Source organism: Salvia splendens, chromosome 1, assembly GCF_004379255.2.
Source record: "Salvia splendens isolate huo1 chromosome 1, SspV2, whole genome shotgun sequence".
Classification (NCBI taxonomy): Eukaryota; Viridiplantae; Streptophyta; class Magnoliopsida; order Lamiales; family Lamiaceae; genus Salvia; species Salvia splendens.
The window spans coordinates 43,335,605-43,354,413 of NC_056032.1; the positions used below are offsets into that span (position 1 = coordinate 43,335,605).

Below are 18,809 nucleotides of genomic sequence, written 5' to 3' on the forward strand. Positions count from 1 at the left end.
GTTTTATAGTATAGTATTAAATTATTACTACTAATTCAGTTCACAAAATAATATCTTATTTACTTTCTGCACGAATTTTAAAACGAAATTAATTTAAATAAATCTATAAATAAAGCACATACATAGATAAACTAAACTCAATGCCCAAAAATGAAAAATAGTTTGAGTATGAATATCAACCAATCTCCCAAATTGAAAATTAAAAGATATTTTCGTTTGTTCTCTATCGTTTCCTTTGTATAAATTATTAGCAATTCTTTTCTCTATCCTATTCGACATACATTATTATGACCAATCCAACTCGGAAAAAGAACAAATCAAAGAGTATAAAAGTGAAGAAGATTTAAAGAAGAGAAAGATATTAAAGAAAAAAGAAATAGGTAGCTATAATATGCTTTAGCTTGTGCTCCAACTCTAAAGGTATTAAATAAAGATGCTTCAATGAATAAGCTGTCTCATTTTGCTTTACTATGCACATATTTTTCCCTTTGCATGGAAGATTAGGCTTCAATCATACCCCTCTCCACAAATTGTTTCATTGGAGAATCTGAAACCCCACTTTCATGCAATCATCACACAATTAGCATCGTCATCTTTTCAACACAACAATGCCGTATCCATATTTTTTTATTAATTTGAAGTGCGACAAATAATTACATAAAATGGCAATCGGAGCACCCATCATATAGTGTCACAACAATTTTCTTTTTTTCCCCTTCTTTTCACCTCTCTCGTAAAATTACCTCCCGTCGGCCGTCTCTCACCTCTACCTTTTGTTGTAGATATTGAATAACGAGCTACGGATTAATAAGCGATTAAGTATGATTATTGGATAATGAGTAGTGAATAAAAGGCTTTTAAATTAAAATTTTGTGTGAAGGATTTGATTTATAATACCGCAATATTACGAAAAAAATGGGTGTACAAGTATATTTGTAAATAAAATTAGTTCCTTTTGGGATCAATATATATGTACATACATGCATTACAAAGATTCTAATAAACGTTGTCATAAAGCAATTTTATACATATCATAATGCTCAAATATATTACAATAGGCCAAGACAGAAAAAGTGCAGAAAATCAAGAAAAGAATGAGATTCTTCCCACTACTAACTACTGAGACAAAATAAAACAAAAATAAAAGGTGCAAAACTCTTGTCTTGGTCTCTTGGAATAGTTAGTTACTAACACTAATATACAGTATCATGCATGTATATATATATTTATAATTAATATATGTAATAGTAATAATTAATTAATGACTAATCGAACTGGTCCTTTGTGTTGGTGGCGCCTTATTTGAAATGGTGCAGCACCGGAATCTGCAAGGGTCCGCCTCCATGAGCAGCTGCACCACCTCGTTCATCGTGGGGCGCAGCGCTGCACTTCCGCACGTGCACCGTATGGCGATCCTTAGCACTTTGATCATCTCGTCTTTGTACGAGTCTGAGATTCTCTCGTCCAACACCTCCATCGCCCCTTCCTTCGTCTCCACCTTCGTCGACACCCAGTATATAATGTTCTTGCTCTCTCCAAACTCTGCCTCCACCGGCTTCTTCCCCGTTATAAGTTCCATCAGCACCACTCCGAAGCTGTACACGTCGCACTTGATCGTCGCCTTTGACGAAAATGCATATTCTGGAATAGTCAAACAAAAAAGTTGACTCTAATGTCAATATTTACGGTTGACTGAATTAAAAAGTTGATATGCTGAACCAGAATCAGGTTAGAATTTAGTTACCTGGCGCTATGTAGCCGTAAGTCCCTGCAACGACGGTGGTGGTGGCCTCCATGGATCCCCTGGCCTGCAGGACTTTGGCGATGCCAAAATCCGCGACCTTGGGTTGGTAGTCAACATCCAAGAGGATATTGGTTGACTTGATGTCCCTGTGAATAATAGGAGGCATCAGGTCATGGTGGAGGTAGGCCAGTCCCTGAGCCACTCCTAGGGCGACCTGATGCCGTATCGGCCAATCGAGGATGACCTTCTCCTTATGCAGGGCGTCCCAGAGGTTCCCGTTCGGCATGTATTCATACACAAGAAGGCTGCAATCAACACTCGAGAAATAGCAATACAACTTCACTATATTCTTGTGGCGGATACTCCCAAGCGTCTCGACTTCAGTTTTAAGCTCCTTGTCCAAAATGACACCGTTGTCGTCCCAGTGCTTGTTCTTCCGGCTCCACAACTTCTTCACGGCGACCTCCTCCCCGTTGTTGAGCTCGATCCGGTAGACGGTCCCGGACCCTCCATACCCTACTATGTTCTTGTCGACCATCGCCTCGACGATTTCGCGCTGGTCGAAGGTTATGCGATGGAAGCTCTTGATCTCGTAGGAGAAGAAGGAAGCAGAGACAGAGTCCTCGTGTTCCATCCCGACTCTGTCTCTGCTAAACCATCTCCGCAGGTAGAGAGCCGTCCCTACCATCACTACGGCCAGGGAGATCAGGATCAGCCAGAGGCTGTTGATCTTCCTCCGGCCGTACGAATGAGGGCATGCGGGGAACCCCGGCCCAGACGCTTCCAGCACGCATAGCCCAGGGTTCCCCGCGAAGCTCTCCAGGAGGCCCTGGTTCATAAAAGGGAGGGGGATGGGGCCGGAGAGGTGGTTGTTGGAGAAGTTGAGCGAGTTTGGGAGGAGCGCGGAGAGGCTCTCCGGTATCTCACCGGAGAGATCGTTGTTCGAGAGGTCGACGAGGTTGAGAGAGGTGAGGCGGGAGAGAGTCTCAGGGATGGAAGATGTCAGCATGTTGCCTTGCAAGAGAAGGACATTCAGCTGCTTCAGCTCTCCCATCTCGGAAGGAATTGCTCCTGACAATTGATTGTAGCTCAGATCGATTTTCACGAGGCTTCTCGCGAAGGAGATCTCCGGCGGAATCGAGCCGGAGATTCTGTTTCCTTGAAGGAAGAGCTCCGATAGATTATACGCAAATCGGATTGATTTGTGAATGGCGGCGGTGAGATTGTTGTATGCGATATCGATGATGGAGACGTGAGGGAGGGAAAGGAGACCTTCTGGAATGTTTCCTTGGAGGTTGTTATTGCTGACGCGGAAACGGACGAGGGATTTGCAGTCGGAATAACTCGCCGGAATCTCGCCGGAGAGATCATTTTTCAGAAGGAGGAGGTAATTGAGCCTCCCGCCGCTGCACATGCCTTCGGGGAGCGTTCCAGTGAAATTATTCTCGGAAAGCTCCACCGCGGCGAGTGGGGACCACCGGCCGAGGTCCCTCGGGACCTCTCCGGTGAGGAAGTTTCCGTAGAGGGAGAGCATTTTTAAAGTGGTTGAATTTCCGATTGCTGCGGGGATTTCGCCGGTGAGACAGCTGTTGTAGAGCTGGAAGAATTCGAGCTTGGGGAGGCGGCAGATGGATTCCGGTATGCCGCCGTTAAATTTGTTAACGGACATGTCCAGGTCAACTAACTCCGTTAGGTTTCCAATCTCCGCGGGCAGATCTCCGGTCAGGAGGTTGTAGTAGAGTTCGAGCTGGCGGAGGTTGCGGAGGCGGCCGAGCTCGGGCGGGACGCTGCCCGAGTAGGCGTTGCCGGTCAGCTCGAGGTCGACGAGGGAGGTCATGTTGCCGAGCCACGGTGGGAGGGCGCCGTAGAGCTGGCAGGTGGAGAGAATCAACGTCGTTAATTTGGTTAACGACGTTAAATTCTCGGGCAGCTTCCAGGGATTGAAGGCGGCGTTCTCGTTGAAGTTGATGATTTCGATTTGGGAGATGTTGGTGATGGAGATGGGGAAGTCGCCGGAGAACATGTTGTAGGAGAGGTCGAGGATTTTGAGATTTTGGAGCGGGGAGAAGTCGGGCAGGGGTCCGGTGAGGTGCATGGAGCTCATGTTGAGCTCTTCGAGGAGGGAGCAGTTGGTGATTCCGGCGGGGAAGTGGCCGTGGAAGGTGTTGGGGCCGAGGCGGAGGCTGCGGAGGTGGGGGAGGTACGTGCATATTTGGTCGGCTAATTTGCCGGCGAGGGACCAGCCGGAGAGGTCGAGCTCCACGACGTTTTTGAGATCGTCGCATGAGACTCCGGTTAAGTTGCAGTAGCTCTGTGATTTTCCGGCGAGGGAGAAGAATTCGGTGGCGGAGGATTGAGTGGCGGCGGCTGCATGGCAGACGAGGAGGATGGCGACGGCGGCATCGATGAGGAAATGATTGGGAGTGGCCATGATCAGAGAGGGAGGAGAGGGGAAATGGTTATCCACATGGTGGTAACGAGCGATGGGAGAAAGGGTGAAATATATATAAGTGAGATGATTTGAGTGACTGAGTGAGAAAGGGTGAAAAATTGGAAAGGTTAGGTTCCAAAATTGCAAAAATAAAGAAGCTTTATATTCATTTCCATTTTTATCTTTTGTTCTTTGTTCTTTTTAATCTCAGCCCCACGATTTTGTCATCCGACGGTTAGATTGGTGTCACGTGTCATTTAATAATGCAGATTTTCAGTTGAATAATGCACACCGACTAATAATGCACCATTATAGTGTAATAATGCAGATATTCAATTGAATAATGCACCGACTAATAATGCACCATTATAGTGTAATAATGCAGATCATCTGGACCGTTGATGAATGAGATCTAACGGCTCATATTAAGAAGAATAAAGGATCTAAGGGATGAATAGGAGAATAACGTTCCCCTATATATATATATATCATCTTGTTTCTTAGTATTTCATATTTTCTCCCTCTAATCAGTCTTGCTTGATTATAAACTACTTATAATCTGACAAATGAACTCATTTAATTTAGTATAATACGATGTTGTTTTGCTGTCTAAAATGTTTTGATTGATGTCAAATAATATTATATATAGTGTAACGTAAGTAAGTCTGTTACAACATAAATTTTGATTTATTACAAAATCAGAATAAATCAATAGTTCGATAATTTAAAGACATGTTTTATAACCAATACGCAAAACCAAAATTTGACCGAGTTAGCAATTTATAGACAAATTACATTTCATAGGAGTAATCAGTAATATATAGGACAAAATAATGCACACCGACTAATAATGCATCATTATAGTGTAATAATGCAGATATTCAATTGAATAATGCACACCGACTAATAATGCACCATTATAGTGTAATAATGCAGATCATCTGGACCGTTGATGAATGAGATCTAACGGCTCATATTAAGAAGAATAAAGGATCTAAGGGATGAATAGGAGAATAACGTTCCCCTATATATATATATCATCTTGTTTCTTAGTATTTCATATTTTCTCCCTCTAATCAGTCTTGCTTGATTATAAACTACTTATAATCTGACAAATGAACTCATTTAATTTAGTATAATACGATGTTGTTTTGCTGTCTAAAATGTTTTGATTGATGTCCAATAATATTATATATAGTGTAACGTAAGTAAGTCTGTTACAACATAAATTTTGATTTATTACAAAATCAGAATAAATCAATAGTTCGATAATTTAAAGACATGTTTTATAACCAATACGCAAAACCAAAATTTGACCGAGTTAGCAATTTATAGACAAATTACATTTCATAGGAGTAATCAGTAATATATAGGACAAAAGCACTGTTTTAACACATTATTTTTAAAATTATACCACAATGCTAATCATAAATATATTTGTATTTGCACTCTCATTGTTGTGAACATTTATAACACAAAACAACTAATTTTAGTTTGAGAAATTTGTTTGGTGGTTTTCTAGTTCAAGACAATGAATATCGGTCTCCATTTCAGTGACCTATCGGATTGATCGAAAGTGACGTCACGAGAAAGAAAGTTGTTTTTTCAGTGATTGGATAGAAATCTTATTTAATTTTAATTACCCAAACATTGGAATAATAACTATTTACTTATATCGTTATAAGACCATCCACAACGCGTCTCGCGCCGGGCTCGCGTCTCGTCTCGGAGAGACGAGACCCCCGCGAGACGCATTGCAGCGGCCATCTCGTCTCCAGCTCGCGACCGGCTCGTCGCGTAGCTCGTCTCGGAGAGACACGAGACGAGCTGTCTCGCCACGCGCCCGAGACACGTGGCACGTCCCCATGCGTGCGTGACGCCCACTCGCTGGCCCGCGAGTGGGCGTCGTCACTGATGACGCAATAATTCATTTTTTTTTTTTAAAAATCGATTTTTAATAAAAAAAAAATTTTTTTTTTTTCAAACGGTAATATTACCGTTAAATATTTATTTTCATTTTTAAATTTTTAATTTTTTTACTCTATAAATAATTCTATTCCATACTCATTTCAAACACAAACACACATCTATTCCTCTCAAATCCTCTCTATCACTCCAATTTCCATCTTCAATCAACTCAAACAAATGGATCGTTTTGAGCAAATGCGTCAATTAATGGAACAATCACTCGAAGAAGATCGACGACGAGAGGCGGAGGAAGCCGCACCACCCCCACGACGCTCCCGGAAGTACATCAATCGGAACCGGGAGGAAGCCGCCGCACGGTTAGTACGCGACTACTTCTGCGATAACCCGATTTGGGGAGATACCTATTTCCGTCGCCGTTTCCGCATGCGGAAACCGCTATTTCTCCACATAGCGAATACTTTGGCGGCCAGGGAGGAGTTCTTCCGAGAAGGGTTCGACGCGGTCGGTCGTCCCAGCCACACGACGCTGCAGAAATGTACTGCAGCCATCCGGCAGCTTGCGACTGGACAAACGGCCGACATATTCGACGAATACCTGCACATCGGAGACAGTACTGGGCGCTTGTGCTTGCTCAACTTCTGCAGAGGCGTCCGGGCAGCCTTCAGTGATGAATTTCTCCGGAGGCCAACCACGGAGGATTGTCAGTTCCTCCTCAACCTGCACGAACAAGTGCACGGATTCCCCGGGATGCTTGGCAGTGTCGATTGCATGCACTGGCAATGGAAGAATTGCCCGGTGGCTTGGAGGGGTTCCTACACGAGCGGCCACAAAGGCACCCACCCAACCGTTGTACTCGAGGCCGTTGCCGACTACCGACTTTGGATCTGGCACGCGTACTTCGGGGTCCCTGGCTCGAACAACGACGTAAACGTGCTCCAACAGTCCGACCTCTTTACCGAAGTTTTGGATGGTAAAGCGCCGGCCATCAACTTCGTCGCCAACAACCGACGGTATAAAATGGGGTACTATCTCGCCGACGGCATCTACCCGAAGTGGCCGACCTTCGTGAAGACGTGCGGCAGGCCAGCGAACCCAAAGCAGGCTCTTTTTGCGCAGAAGCAGGAGGCTGCGCGCAAGGATGTGGAGAGGGCGTTCGGGGTTCTCCAAGCGCGCTTCAACATCATCAAAGCCCCGGCTCGTTCGTGGTTCATGGAGAGCATGGTCGACATCATGTATACGTGCATAATCTTGCACAACATGATTGTCAGAGACGAAGGACCCGATGCCGGAAATTGGTTCGACCCCGAATCCCCCGGAAGCTCAACTGCAAGTAGTCCGCCGCGAAGTGGAGCGCATCCATCTATACAAGAACGGTTGGCTATTCGGGCAAGGACACGCGACTCTAGCGCCCACACCCAACTCCAAGAGGATCTAATTGAGCACATTTGGGAAAACTTTGGCGGAGAATATTAAATTATGTCATTTTTATTTTTTTAGAATTTTAATTATGTCTTCGCTTTTTTAATGTTAAGTTGTAATATTGTTTTAATTTTAATAAAGTGTGTTTGTTTAAATTGAATTGGGTTTTAAAAAAAATTATAAATTAAATTGAATGAATAGTAATTAAGAGACGGTATAGAGACGGTTAAGAGACGGAGCGTTGCAGCCTTCGTCTCTTAGTTAAGAGATGGAGGAAAAAAGGACAGTGGGGCCCTCAAATAGTGCTCAAATAGTAGTTAAGAGACGGTTTAAGAGACGGTATAGAGACAGCGTTGTGGATGGCCTAAATTGTTTCCCATAATGAAAGGACATTCCTATTTCATGGCCCCAATATTGTGAACGATACTTGCATACGATGCAAATTTTGGTTAATCAATAATTAGTTTGTTTTAACATTCCAATAATTAGTTATACATTATTTTATTCGCGGCTTCGTGTCATGTACACATCATATCTAATTCTTTGACAATTTGTTACACTCATTGTTATATTTGTTATCAATATTTTGTTGATAAATAACAAAATGTCCTAACCGCGAACAGTGAGCAGTCTAACACAAAGGCCTCAAACAGTCCGATTAAATATGTCCCAAGAGAAGAACCAAAAACAATAATTAAAAAAAAAACAAAACACATAGAGATCAACAAAATCCTAGTGAGGTTTCATTATGAAACCAAATTGGTAATAAGAGATGATGAGAGGAGTAACTGATCATATGTATAATTTTCAATATGAAACAATTCGCGTGTAAATACATCAACAAAAACTGTCTAAATTTTTGTGTAGTTTTACTCGATGTCAATATAATAAACAGATAAAGTTTATTGAATTAGCAAAAATTTAAAAGGAAAAGTCATTTGTGTTCCATAAAATGAGCTAATTGCAAATATATTTAATTAAAAGCTTATCTAATTTCGAAAGGTATATATACAAGATCACGTGTCCCTTATAGTGGCAAAGAAAGGGATTTATAGAAAAGTTTAGATAAGATTAGAATATGTACCAAAGCCATTGAAACAATCTTTCGATGATGAAAAGTTAATAATTAAAGGTCTATATCAATGTATTTATGTGATTGATGATGTTACGAAATCAAATAATGTATTTTTATTTATTGCAAAATTGTGTGTCCCTCTTTATTGATTTTTCTACATATCTTATGTGAGTATCAATCTACTTTAGTTCATACTCCAGTAGTATTATTATTTTATTTTATATATTTAGTTTGTTTTTAATATTTTAGAATTTTTATTTACTTCGTTAATTTAAAAATTACATAAAATTTGAAATTCAATTTATCCAATTTTTTTAACTTTTAAAATAAATAAAAGAACCATGTGTTGATTTTTGTGTTGTTGGTAAAATTAATTACACCAATAACGTGAACTAAGGAGATTGTTACTTATATGTGGTGATTATATAAATTATATAGTGTAATGTTAAAAATCGTAAATTGATTATGTTCATCCTCATGCGTAAGCGGTAGGTCCTCCATTGATTCTAATCTTTCTTTCAAAAGCATTGAATTAGTAATACTCATATATTCAATTATTCTCTTTTAAAAAGATTTGTGAATTTTAAGTTTTTTTTTGTTCTTTTGAAAGCATGTCAATTCATTCCCAATATATATTAGAATTAATTAATTGGTAATGGATTGGGGTCCCAATGCAAGTGCAAAGCAAAGATGTCCACTCTCCTAAAGCCAATTTATTTAGGATGTTGATTTGAGTAGCAAATTAAAGAAGACACAACTTTATAAATTAATTCTTATCAACATTTTTATCACACGCTTGCCATAAAATTAAATAGTTTGATCTTCTAGTTCCTCGCCATATTGTAGCTTGCTACAAATATTATTTAAAGTATGGGTCGTAATTTTGAATAGGAATATAGTATTAAATCATTTGCTAACAGATTAGCCAAGATATGTATAGTTATAGGCTATATATAGCCCTCTTATTTTTCAGTAGGATCCTTTTTTTTATTCTATTATTAATATAGTGATCAATTCGTCCCCTACTAATTGTCTACTTTGGTTCAAACACTGATTTTAAGAAATATAAAGGAAAGTGTGTTGAAAAAGTTAGTGAAATATGCGTCTCATTTTTATATATTAGTTTTATAATAAAATATGAGTGAATGAGTTAGTGGAATATAGTGTCTACTTATTATTTATAGTAAAAAGTGAAAGTGGACAATCAATGAGGGACAGACAAAAATAGCAAAAGTAGACAATTAATGAGAGACGAAAGGAGTATAATAATCGTATAGTATATATGTTGGTAAAAATATAAGTGGCTAGGGGTTCATTTCGGAGTAGACAATGTAATAAATAAAAGATTGTCTAAATATTCTCTTTTTACAAGGATACACGTGAAAGGATTTACTCAAGCAAAGAGAAGTGAGTTGCGGAGTACAAGCAGAAACAACACAACACCAAAACAACAAGAAAAGGAGCAAAAACATATTTACTCAAAGTTATAGATGATGGACGAGACTCTCGGGAAGTAATGAAAGATCCTATACTTCACTAGTCGATTGATGTTAGGTCACCTTTTTGTTATTGCCTTTGATTTCACTATGAGTGCTTGTGACTTTGTGTAACTCACATGCACCGATATTTAAATTCTCGATCTATTAGTTGGAGGAAAGACAATTGATCAGCTAAGCAATACTTTGCTAGTAGGTATAAAAACATTGCTCAATATAATAGACACAATCTGGTTTCTAAGGATAACTTAAAGCTATTAAATGGTTCATTTCATTGAAAGGTTGGAGTAGTTACACACTTCACTTTGTAAATATTTTTGTATTTATGTAAAATATTTTTCAATGATTTTCTTTCTATACAAAAGAAATACCTTAAACTGAAAATTGACCAGCAAAACAAGCTTTGTAGCACACAAAAGCAATTTATAACAAAAATAACAATAAAGTAACAAAAATAAGGTATGCATAGGATCAAACGTTTTATCCAAAATCACCAGGAAAGTAAAATGGTGGACGAATATAAGAGAACATAAGCAAAATCATAACACACATCCTAAATAAATGCATAGGTAATCACGAACATAATAAGATAAACTCGTGAATTGTTTATACAGTTCAATACGATGAATATCTACGCCGGGGTGATGTCAAACCAAAGATTTCTCTATATAATTTACGAATACATCCTACAACAACGAGAGAACAAATATATACATTGAAAAGACATTGAATCCTTATATTAGTAATATAATAGGAATTTGGTGTGTATAAATATATATTATTGTAGAAATCCAATTGGATTGTTGTGATCATAAATTGATTCAATTTTTTCTAGGCTTCATACTCCAACACCATCATCATCCGTCAATATTATCCCTTAGAGAGGAGTGATTCCAAACAAAAGGAGAAGTAATCTCGTCGTTCCATTGGCTATATAGAATTATTTATTTTTAAAAAGTACAAACCAAAATTTTGAAGTAATCGTGAAGTTCGATTGGCTATATGAAGTTCTCTATTTAGACAAAAATACGAATAAAAATTTAATTTAGTTGGGAATCATTTGTGTGTGGATTATAGTGAGAGTGAGGTTGCGATAGGCCGCATCCCAGTTGTCAGAATTGCAATGGCATCTTCATGTTATGCTCTAAATAGAATATTTTGCCCTAAAAAAAGTCAATATATAGTCATGATTCCAAAATTCACACACTCTATAGTGTATGCAAACTATAATATTTTTGGCTTAATGGAACTCCCATTTTCTCTTAGTGTGACCATTATTTTTTAATTAATTGTACTGAGTTTCGAACATCCAATCATTATATCTAGCTACTAAGGCCATATATACTTCGACAGTTCGACAAGTGGAACATCTCGTATGATATGACACAAAATTCACATCTATATAATTACCATCTAAGTCAAGTTTGACCTAAGTGAAAATGATGGTTATGGGCCCATTAAAAGTACTACTTGGCCCAATAGTAACTGCAAGTTTTTTTTATCATCATGAAATTGGGCTTTCATGGAGGAATTTAACATAGCCCGTTAGGACTTTAGCACATGAAAGATTATAATAATATACGTAGTAAAATTTAAATGAAACTTAATTTGGACTAATTGATCTTTGCATGGTCTAAGACTGTTATGAAAATATATACGAGTACAATATATTTAAAAATATTAAAATGTTTCAAAGTTTCGAATACAAATATTCAAAAGTGAGTTGAATATATTTTCTAGTACTATCGAATCTTAGTCGATTTAACTTCTGCATTCTAATTTCACAATAGAACACAAATAACAATTTCTAAGTTACATATAACTCAAATATTCATTTCAATCTAAAGAATTGTCATAGGTTACACATATTACTCTCTCCGTCTCACTTTAGGAGTCTCAGTCACTTTTGCACATTATTCTCTACATTATTATCTCCCTTACTTTACCATTTCTTCACTTTAACTATTTACATTATGATTTTTACAAAACGGATGTGCAAAAGTGACCGAGACTCCTAAAATGGGACGGAGGGAGTAGTAAATAGAATAACTTAAGTACCAAAATATTTTTAGTAGCTCTATTTAACTGATGTAAGACAAGTTTCCTTGCGTTTGAGTAACGATTGACTCCTCTTTAAAGTTCAAATGTCCTTATTCTTTTAGACAAGTGGTATTGATATATTTCTTTGCACCGGAATTTGTACAATCGACTCTCAAAGTTACAAGACTCGCAACTAAAAAATATATAGTAGAATATTATCACGAATTATTTGGCATGATATATTTTTTGTTTATTAAAATGAAAAGTTAAATAACAAATGGTGAATATTTTTTAAAGGAGGAATTTACAGATGAGATTTTATTTTCCCTAATTTTTTAATAATAAATGTGTCAAAGAACACACCTCTGGGCTCTGGTAATGTTATATAACGACGACGGTAGAGACAAAATAAAGGTCATAAAAATCACACATTTTTATTAACCGTACAATCAAAATAAACTACACCCCTAATACAATATTTTGTTGGGGAAAAAAACAAAAAACAAAAAACAAACAACTACTTCCCTCCACTTGAAAATAAAATTAAAAACACGCGGGATATAAACCTACTCAACATAAAATTATTATCCTTAGCAGAACTAAATACACAATATTTTTTAAAATAATTCGAGATCCAATCAATTAAATTGACACTTGATTATCAGAGACATCTTCCTCCATATCCCGCGTTTTTAAACAGTGCTTGCTTTATGTCTTCTGCACCCAAAGCTGCCCTCTTCTTCATATCCTGCCAATCACATAATTACTAATGGAGTAATTGATTTACTTAATCTAAATTATAAATAAATCCAACTTTATTGTTATTCAAAAAAAATTATATGATGAGAAAACAACAGAAACCATGAATGTAGTTCGGTCAAATTATGGCTCATCCCGCATCTTAAAAATCAATCGGAAAATCATAAAGTTTGAATTTTTTTCAAAAAAATCTAATTGCCTGCATATAACATATTGTTGCTATTTTTTAACCAACAATGTCATTTTCTTTAAGAATAGATGACCTCGTTCAACTCACTATTTCCCGGTGTCATATCAGATACAACACATTTCGCCAAGAAAAAGTCATTATGCATAACAAGTCTGAGTTTCGTGGTTATTGATCAGATTGATTTTTATAATAACAAGGCAGATCGAAATTTAATCAAACTTCATAAATGTCCATCATAAAATATGGATTAAATACATAGTGACTCACTTTTCCTATCACTGATTAGTTTTAAGAAAAAATCTGCTAGGGTTTGATTAATCTTCCTTGTACTTGCACGTAGCAGGTTGCTTTAATAAAAAGGAACGTAAAATTTAACAATATTTGTAATAAAAAATAAGTATAGTCGGTCAATTTCTGTCACACAACATGATAATTTGTTTCAGTTACTTGTCGTGTAATGACTTGTTTGGGATAACATGGTATGGACCGACCTCATCAAATACATCTCATGTAACATACACTATTCACACTCAAACAAGGCCACCCACATGTATATGTCCAAATTTATCCTATCTCCAATTCGAATATAATTTTCCTACGTCATATGCAAAACTAGAATTGAACCCAAAAAATCATATATTTAGCCACGATTATCTCTAAATTAAACAAATACTTATTAAACATTTCTCAATAATATGTAACATACATTTACCTCGGAGCATGAAGCTTGCATTGCGAAATCGTTGAAGCAACTAATAACACAATGTTGAATATCAATGCCCAATGCCTCTAGAGTTGTCACTGTTGATAGCAACAATCCTGGCTTTGCACCACAGCATATCCCAATTCTTGTCTCTGAATCCATCCTTTCCACTTCAAACTACATTGCAACCACTTATTTTTATCATTTTATTTATTCACATAAATCAAATTAATTAATTAAGATTTATATACCTTGGGTGAATTTCTGATCAAGATCTCCTCAGGCTTGGGGTTCTTGAATATGCTCAAAAATCCCAATTCATTCCCTCCCAAATTCATTTCTTCTTGCAAATTGTTTATGCTATTAAGCATCTCCTTCATGTAATCTATTGTGTCACCAAGTATAGATGTCCTGTCCATCTTCAAACCATTTCATATATTAAAAAATTAAACATAATTTGGATATTCATAGTAGTAGTAGTATAATTTATTCACCTAGACTTTGCTGTAAAAATAATAAAGTTTGGTAAAATTTTGGCTCTTTCGCAATTTTTGCAATTATTATATTAATTTGTACATTCATACAAATGTACAGATTAATCATAAATTTTGGTCAAATTTTAGTAGCAGAACGCTGGTAGTGAGTTAAATGACGTCGTTTGTTACCTTGCTTATCTTGGGAACGACTGATCGGAGCATGGAGAGGCGGTCGTTGAGGCGCTTGCGCCGCCTTCTCTCGGCCATGAGGTTCTTGGAGGGCTGGCCGTTGTTGAGCTTCTTCATCTTGCTCTTCCTCTCAGTCTCATGGCCAAAACCGACGTTGAAGCCGGGCTCGGGCTTGAGGGGAGGCCCAACATCCAGCCCGTTTCCGAAGTCGTGGAGGAAGGAGAAGGAGCAGTCTTCGAATTGGGGAGTGGCGGCGTAAGGGAGTGTTTGGGAGTTGAGGTTGGGGTTTGATGAATCGGAGGAGAAACCGGGAGGCGAAAGGTCGTCGCCAAACGGGGCGCTGTAGTAGTAGTGGTGGTCGAGGATGGGGAGAGACAAGTCTTGGAAGCAAGTGTTTGTTGGGATGGAAACATCTTCGAGAATGTTCCAATTTGTGGTGAAGTCTTGATTCATGCTTGTGTTGTTGTAGTGATCCTCCATCTCTCTTAGCCCTAGTAACTCTTCCAAGAAACCTTGTTGTTCCTTTGAGCACAACTCCATTTCTCTCTTAATCTTTTTATTGATGTGTTGGTTTTCAAGATTTGCATCTTCGTGATGCAATATAGGGGCTTATCCAGGATTTTATTGTAAGAAGGGCAAAATGATATATATATGAAAAAAATTATATTTGAGTCGGGGCAATAAGTGCAAATTTTAATATATATTTAAAAATTTATAACAAATTTATAAAGGCAAACAAGAATTGAGGAGGGGCATTTGGCCCACGATTCGCCCATGATGCAATACATAGGAAGAGAGAGAGGGGGGTATGGTAGGATGAGGTGTAATTCTAATGTCCAAATTTGATGTTAGTATGCATGTGATTGATTATATTTTATCTTTTTTTAGATAAACTCTACTTGAATTGAGATGTGATTGGTATTAATAATTAGAAAAACTTCCATTTTTTTTGTTTTTGTGATTAGGAGTCCGGTTAAGTTTGAGTTTTTAAGAAATATCAAGAAAAGTTAGTGAAAAATATAAATCAAACGCGCAGTTTATTTTTATATATTGATTTTGTAATAAAGTGTGAGTGGAATGCATAACCCTACTTACTATTGATTGAAAAATTGAACTGGAACTTCTAATTGCAGACGGACCAAAGTAGCTAATCGAAACTCCTAATCAAAATTACTTTTTAGTTGACTTGTGATCAACTAATAACTTTCAAATCTTGCAAATTAAATCAAAATTTTACTACAATTCGTATTTGAATTCGTAATTGCCCCATCAGACTTAGTTTCTAAATGACGCTCATTTTTAATAAGATGGCACTTTATGGCGCTGATTTTGATTCAAGCTGAGCCTCAATTCGGCCTCAATCGTGAATCAAAAAATTCGACTTCCAAATCAATAATTATAACCAATATCATTAAAATTTAATCTCATGGGTATAGAAAATTATGATTTAATTCCCACTGAAAACCAGGAGATTGGTCAGAAGATTTGATTTAAATGGCAATTTTTTTCGAATTACTAAAATAGAGGGGAACGTGGGTGAAGGGTAATTAAGTGAATGGGATATAAATATAATGCCCTTATCATGGAAATATGGAGCATCAAACAGAGTAAATATTTAAATTGGGAAGCTTACAACTTTGACCTACTTTTCTGTCTCAACCAAAAAGGATGGACTTTGCATCATAGACATAGACCTGTCAGCTAATTTCTAAAATATTTTCAAATTTAATTTTTTGTTACCTATATACTTTATGTACTTTGCTCATCTACATGTGCAAAACCAACTTCTACCTCACGTACCATACACGGAAAATCAGCTAGCCTACAAGTTATAACAATATATAGATCAATAATTATATGCCACACAAATTTGATTTTTGAGATCAATTTTAAGACAATTAAAATATCTGGCATTGTATAGTATCAAATGCCCATGACCAAATGGTGTTGTGTCTATGGGTGGAGAGCATACCGCTAACAATGCAATTTACTTGCTATGGTTTAGGTATTGTTTAATTTCATGGTTTTGGTGTTTCTTCTTTTCCTACTATTTGATCAATTGGGTTTAATTTTGTTTTTGTGACTTTTTTTTAGTTCGTTTGGCTGGTAGATGGTTTGTGATTGTTTGCTTAGTAGATATACAGAAGATACGAGAAATTTACTCGGGTAGAAGATATATCATACCACATATGTGTAACAAATGACATCCATATAGGTAGTGAAGATACATACCCAACAGATGTGCAAATAGCATGCCAAATATTTATTGTAATCCTTGTGCCCGACCAATCTCTTATATGGATCAAGTATTCAATACATTGTCATGGTGAAAAGAATGAAGTGTGAGCCACTTTCTATTTTTTGGCTTTGTTCTAAGATTCAACAGAGTTGTTGGCCATGTTTGTTTCTAGCTCATATCTTTCTTACAATTGCCGAAATTTACGCATCTTATAAATTATGATTGTTGCCAAAATACATAACAATTAAATGATATACTAACATTCATATTATTTCACATTTTTATATGAGAATCGAAACCCAATAGAGATCACACAAATATGTTTTTATTGTATTGATCAAACGATATGAATATTATTTTCTTAAAATACAATATTTTTATTCTCAACTATATTCCTCCCCAATCAAGCGCAAAGAAGGGGGAATTTTATTATTTTATATGTATTTAATGTTTATATATTACTACTATTTACTTAATTATTGGCAGCCCACGGAATAAACTCAAAACCGTGGTTTTCTATGGAGTAGTATTTGTCATGTAGCATTTGTTTGCTAGTTACGTACCTTTTTTTTTGTTTAACCAAATGTGTACCGAATCCGCCTTTTGGCGGAATCCAACTAATCATGCTCGACCGGACTTGCAGATTAAGGCCGAAAGTCTCCTAGCGGGTGGCGGGGTTTGAGCCTGTGACCTTAAGGTCACCACAGTCCCGCGCTACCAACTGCGCTGCGACCCGTTGGTTAGGTACGTACCTTTTTTAATGTGACATATAAATCAGTAAAATGGAGAAAAACAGATATAAGTACACAAGTGTGTTTATGTAAAACTCTTACATAATGAGAAAATCAAATAAAATAGTAATAGTTTAATACTCCCTCCGTTCCATAGTAGTGGGGGCATTTCTTTTCGGCACGGAGATTAAGAAAGTAGAGAGATGAAGAGAGAATAAAGTAAGAGAGAGTAAAGTAAGTGAGAAGAAATGTGTTAACTTTTACTAAAAAGGAAAATGACTCCACTACTATGGAACGTACCAAAATGGCAAAATGACTCCACTACTGTGGAACGGAGGGAGTATATAGTACTCCTCATCATTAGGTTCATCATACTCTTGAAAAGGCTTTATAAAAGGTATGGATTATCCAAAAAGGGAGGGTTATCAAACTCATAAAATAAGTAAGATTTCAACAAAAAAAACTTATTTAAGTGAATCAAACACTTTAAAGTCTTAGTTTTGCATTGATTATTTTTTTTAACTTGTGGTCATCAAATCAAAATTTAAGAAGATTGTATCGTTTACAATATCAACACCGCTTAAATTTATTTTGTGCTCCCATCATCTTAAATTAATGAGTCAGTTTGCATCGCATCAAGTGTGACAATGTCTTGATCTTAGGAGTTGCTAGGATAAATTGACTAAGTCTCCTAGTTTTTAAATTACCTAGATGTTAGAGACCAATTTTTGTTTGGATAGGCGATATTCAATCTAGTAATGTGGTTTAGTTTTATATTCTTTGTGGGTTCTCTCTTTTCTTGCTATTTATGATCATTAGATGTTAGTTTGAGAGTTTGTATTATTTGCTATGTAGCCCTTGGATTTGTAATGTGTTGTAAGATTGATATTATTATGGATTTGATATTGTTGAACAATGTTGTTGATTATAGTTTGGTAGTTGGTTTTTATATCATTTGTTAGCTCTGATGTTGGTCTATTAGTGCATTTTTTATATTGTTTTGGTATTAGTACTATTATTTGTATTATCGTGATGGACTCAACTTACTAGCTTCTAACTTTGAACATTTTTTATTTATAAAAAAATCAACGATTTTAAAACTAAAGATTATGTTGTGCAAGATTTTACCCACGTTTACATAATTGTGCATATAGTCTTTGTAAGTCACAGGCTAATAAACAGTTACAAGACATAGCAAACGATTGGCTAGAATCGATGCATTTGGTGAAGAGAAAATGAATCTAAACTATAGACATGTCTTGTCACATTCGAGACTCTCAATGTTCAATGGAGTGAAATTGGGGTAACTCGATCTACATTAAAATAAAGAAAATAAAATCAATTCGAAGAAAAATGTGTAATACACGTCATTTTAAATTCCTAACTCT

General features: G+C 36.7%; 2 protein-coding genes across 3 annotated transcripts; both read right to left on the reverse strand.

The window, feature by feature from the left end:
* Positions 1–1,000: 1,000 nt before the first annotated feature.
* On the reverse strand, positions 1,001–4,285 carry LOC121753932 (receptor protein-tyrosine kinase CEPR1-like). The gene is made up of 2 exons (XM_042149230.1): positions 1,745–4,285; positions 1,001–1,641 (listed from the first exon to the last, which is right to left on the reverse strand). Exons 1-2 carry the CDS (start codon positions 4,173–4,175, stop codon positions 1,259–1,261), a joined length of 2,814 nt encoding a protein of 937 aa, XP_042005164.1. The 5' UTR covers positions 4,176–4,285; the 3' UTR covers positions 1,001–1,258.
* An 8,258-nt stretch (positions 4,286–12,543) lies between these two features.
* Positions 12,544–15,112, reverse strand: LOC121801071 (transcription factor bHLH93-like). Of its 2 annotated transcripts, none has more exons than XM_042200537.1 (4): positions 14,452–15,112; positions 14,038–14,205; positions 13,790–13,963; positions 12,544–12,882 (listed from the first exon to the last, which is right to left on the reverse strand). In XM_042200537.1, the coding sequence occupies exons 1-4, from the start codon at positions 14,989–14,991 to the stop codon at positions 12,796–12,798; spliced, it is 969 nt and encodes a 322-aa protein (XP_042056471.1). In that variant the 5' UTR covers positions 14,992–15,112; the 3' UTR covers positions 12,544–12,795. The 2 variants fall into 2 exon arrangements, with proteins under 2 accessions (XP_042056471.1, XP_042056475.1); XM_042200541.1 differs by having other exon boundaries at positions 13,796–13,963; positions 14,452–15,108.
* Between the last annotated feature and the right edge of the window lie 3,697 nt (positions 15,113–18,809).

Bases quoted from the DNA above. Each gene is read 5' to 3' on its own strand.
- LOC121801071 (XM_042200537.1), bottom strand. From the start codon at position 14,991: ATGGAGTTGTGCTCAAAGGAACAACAAGGTTTCTTGGAAGAGTTACTA. The intron at 13,964-14,037 runs GTATATAAATCT...GTTGCAATGTAG, and splicing joins TGATCAGAAATTCACCCAAG to TTTGAAGTGGAAAGGATGGA. The intron at 12,883-13,789 runs GTATGTTACATA...TGTGATTGGCAG, and splicing joins CTTCATGCTCCGAGGTAAAT to GATATGAAGAAGAGGGCAGC.
- LOC121753932 (XM_042149230.1), bottom strand. From the start codon at position 4,175: ATGGCCACTCCCAATCATTTCCTCATCGATGCCGCCGTCGCCATCCTC. The intron at 1,642-1,744 runs GTAACTAAATTC...TGACTATTCCAG, and splicing joins TTACGGCTACATAGCGCCAG to AATATGCATTTTCGTCAAAG.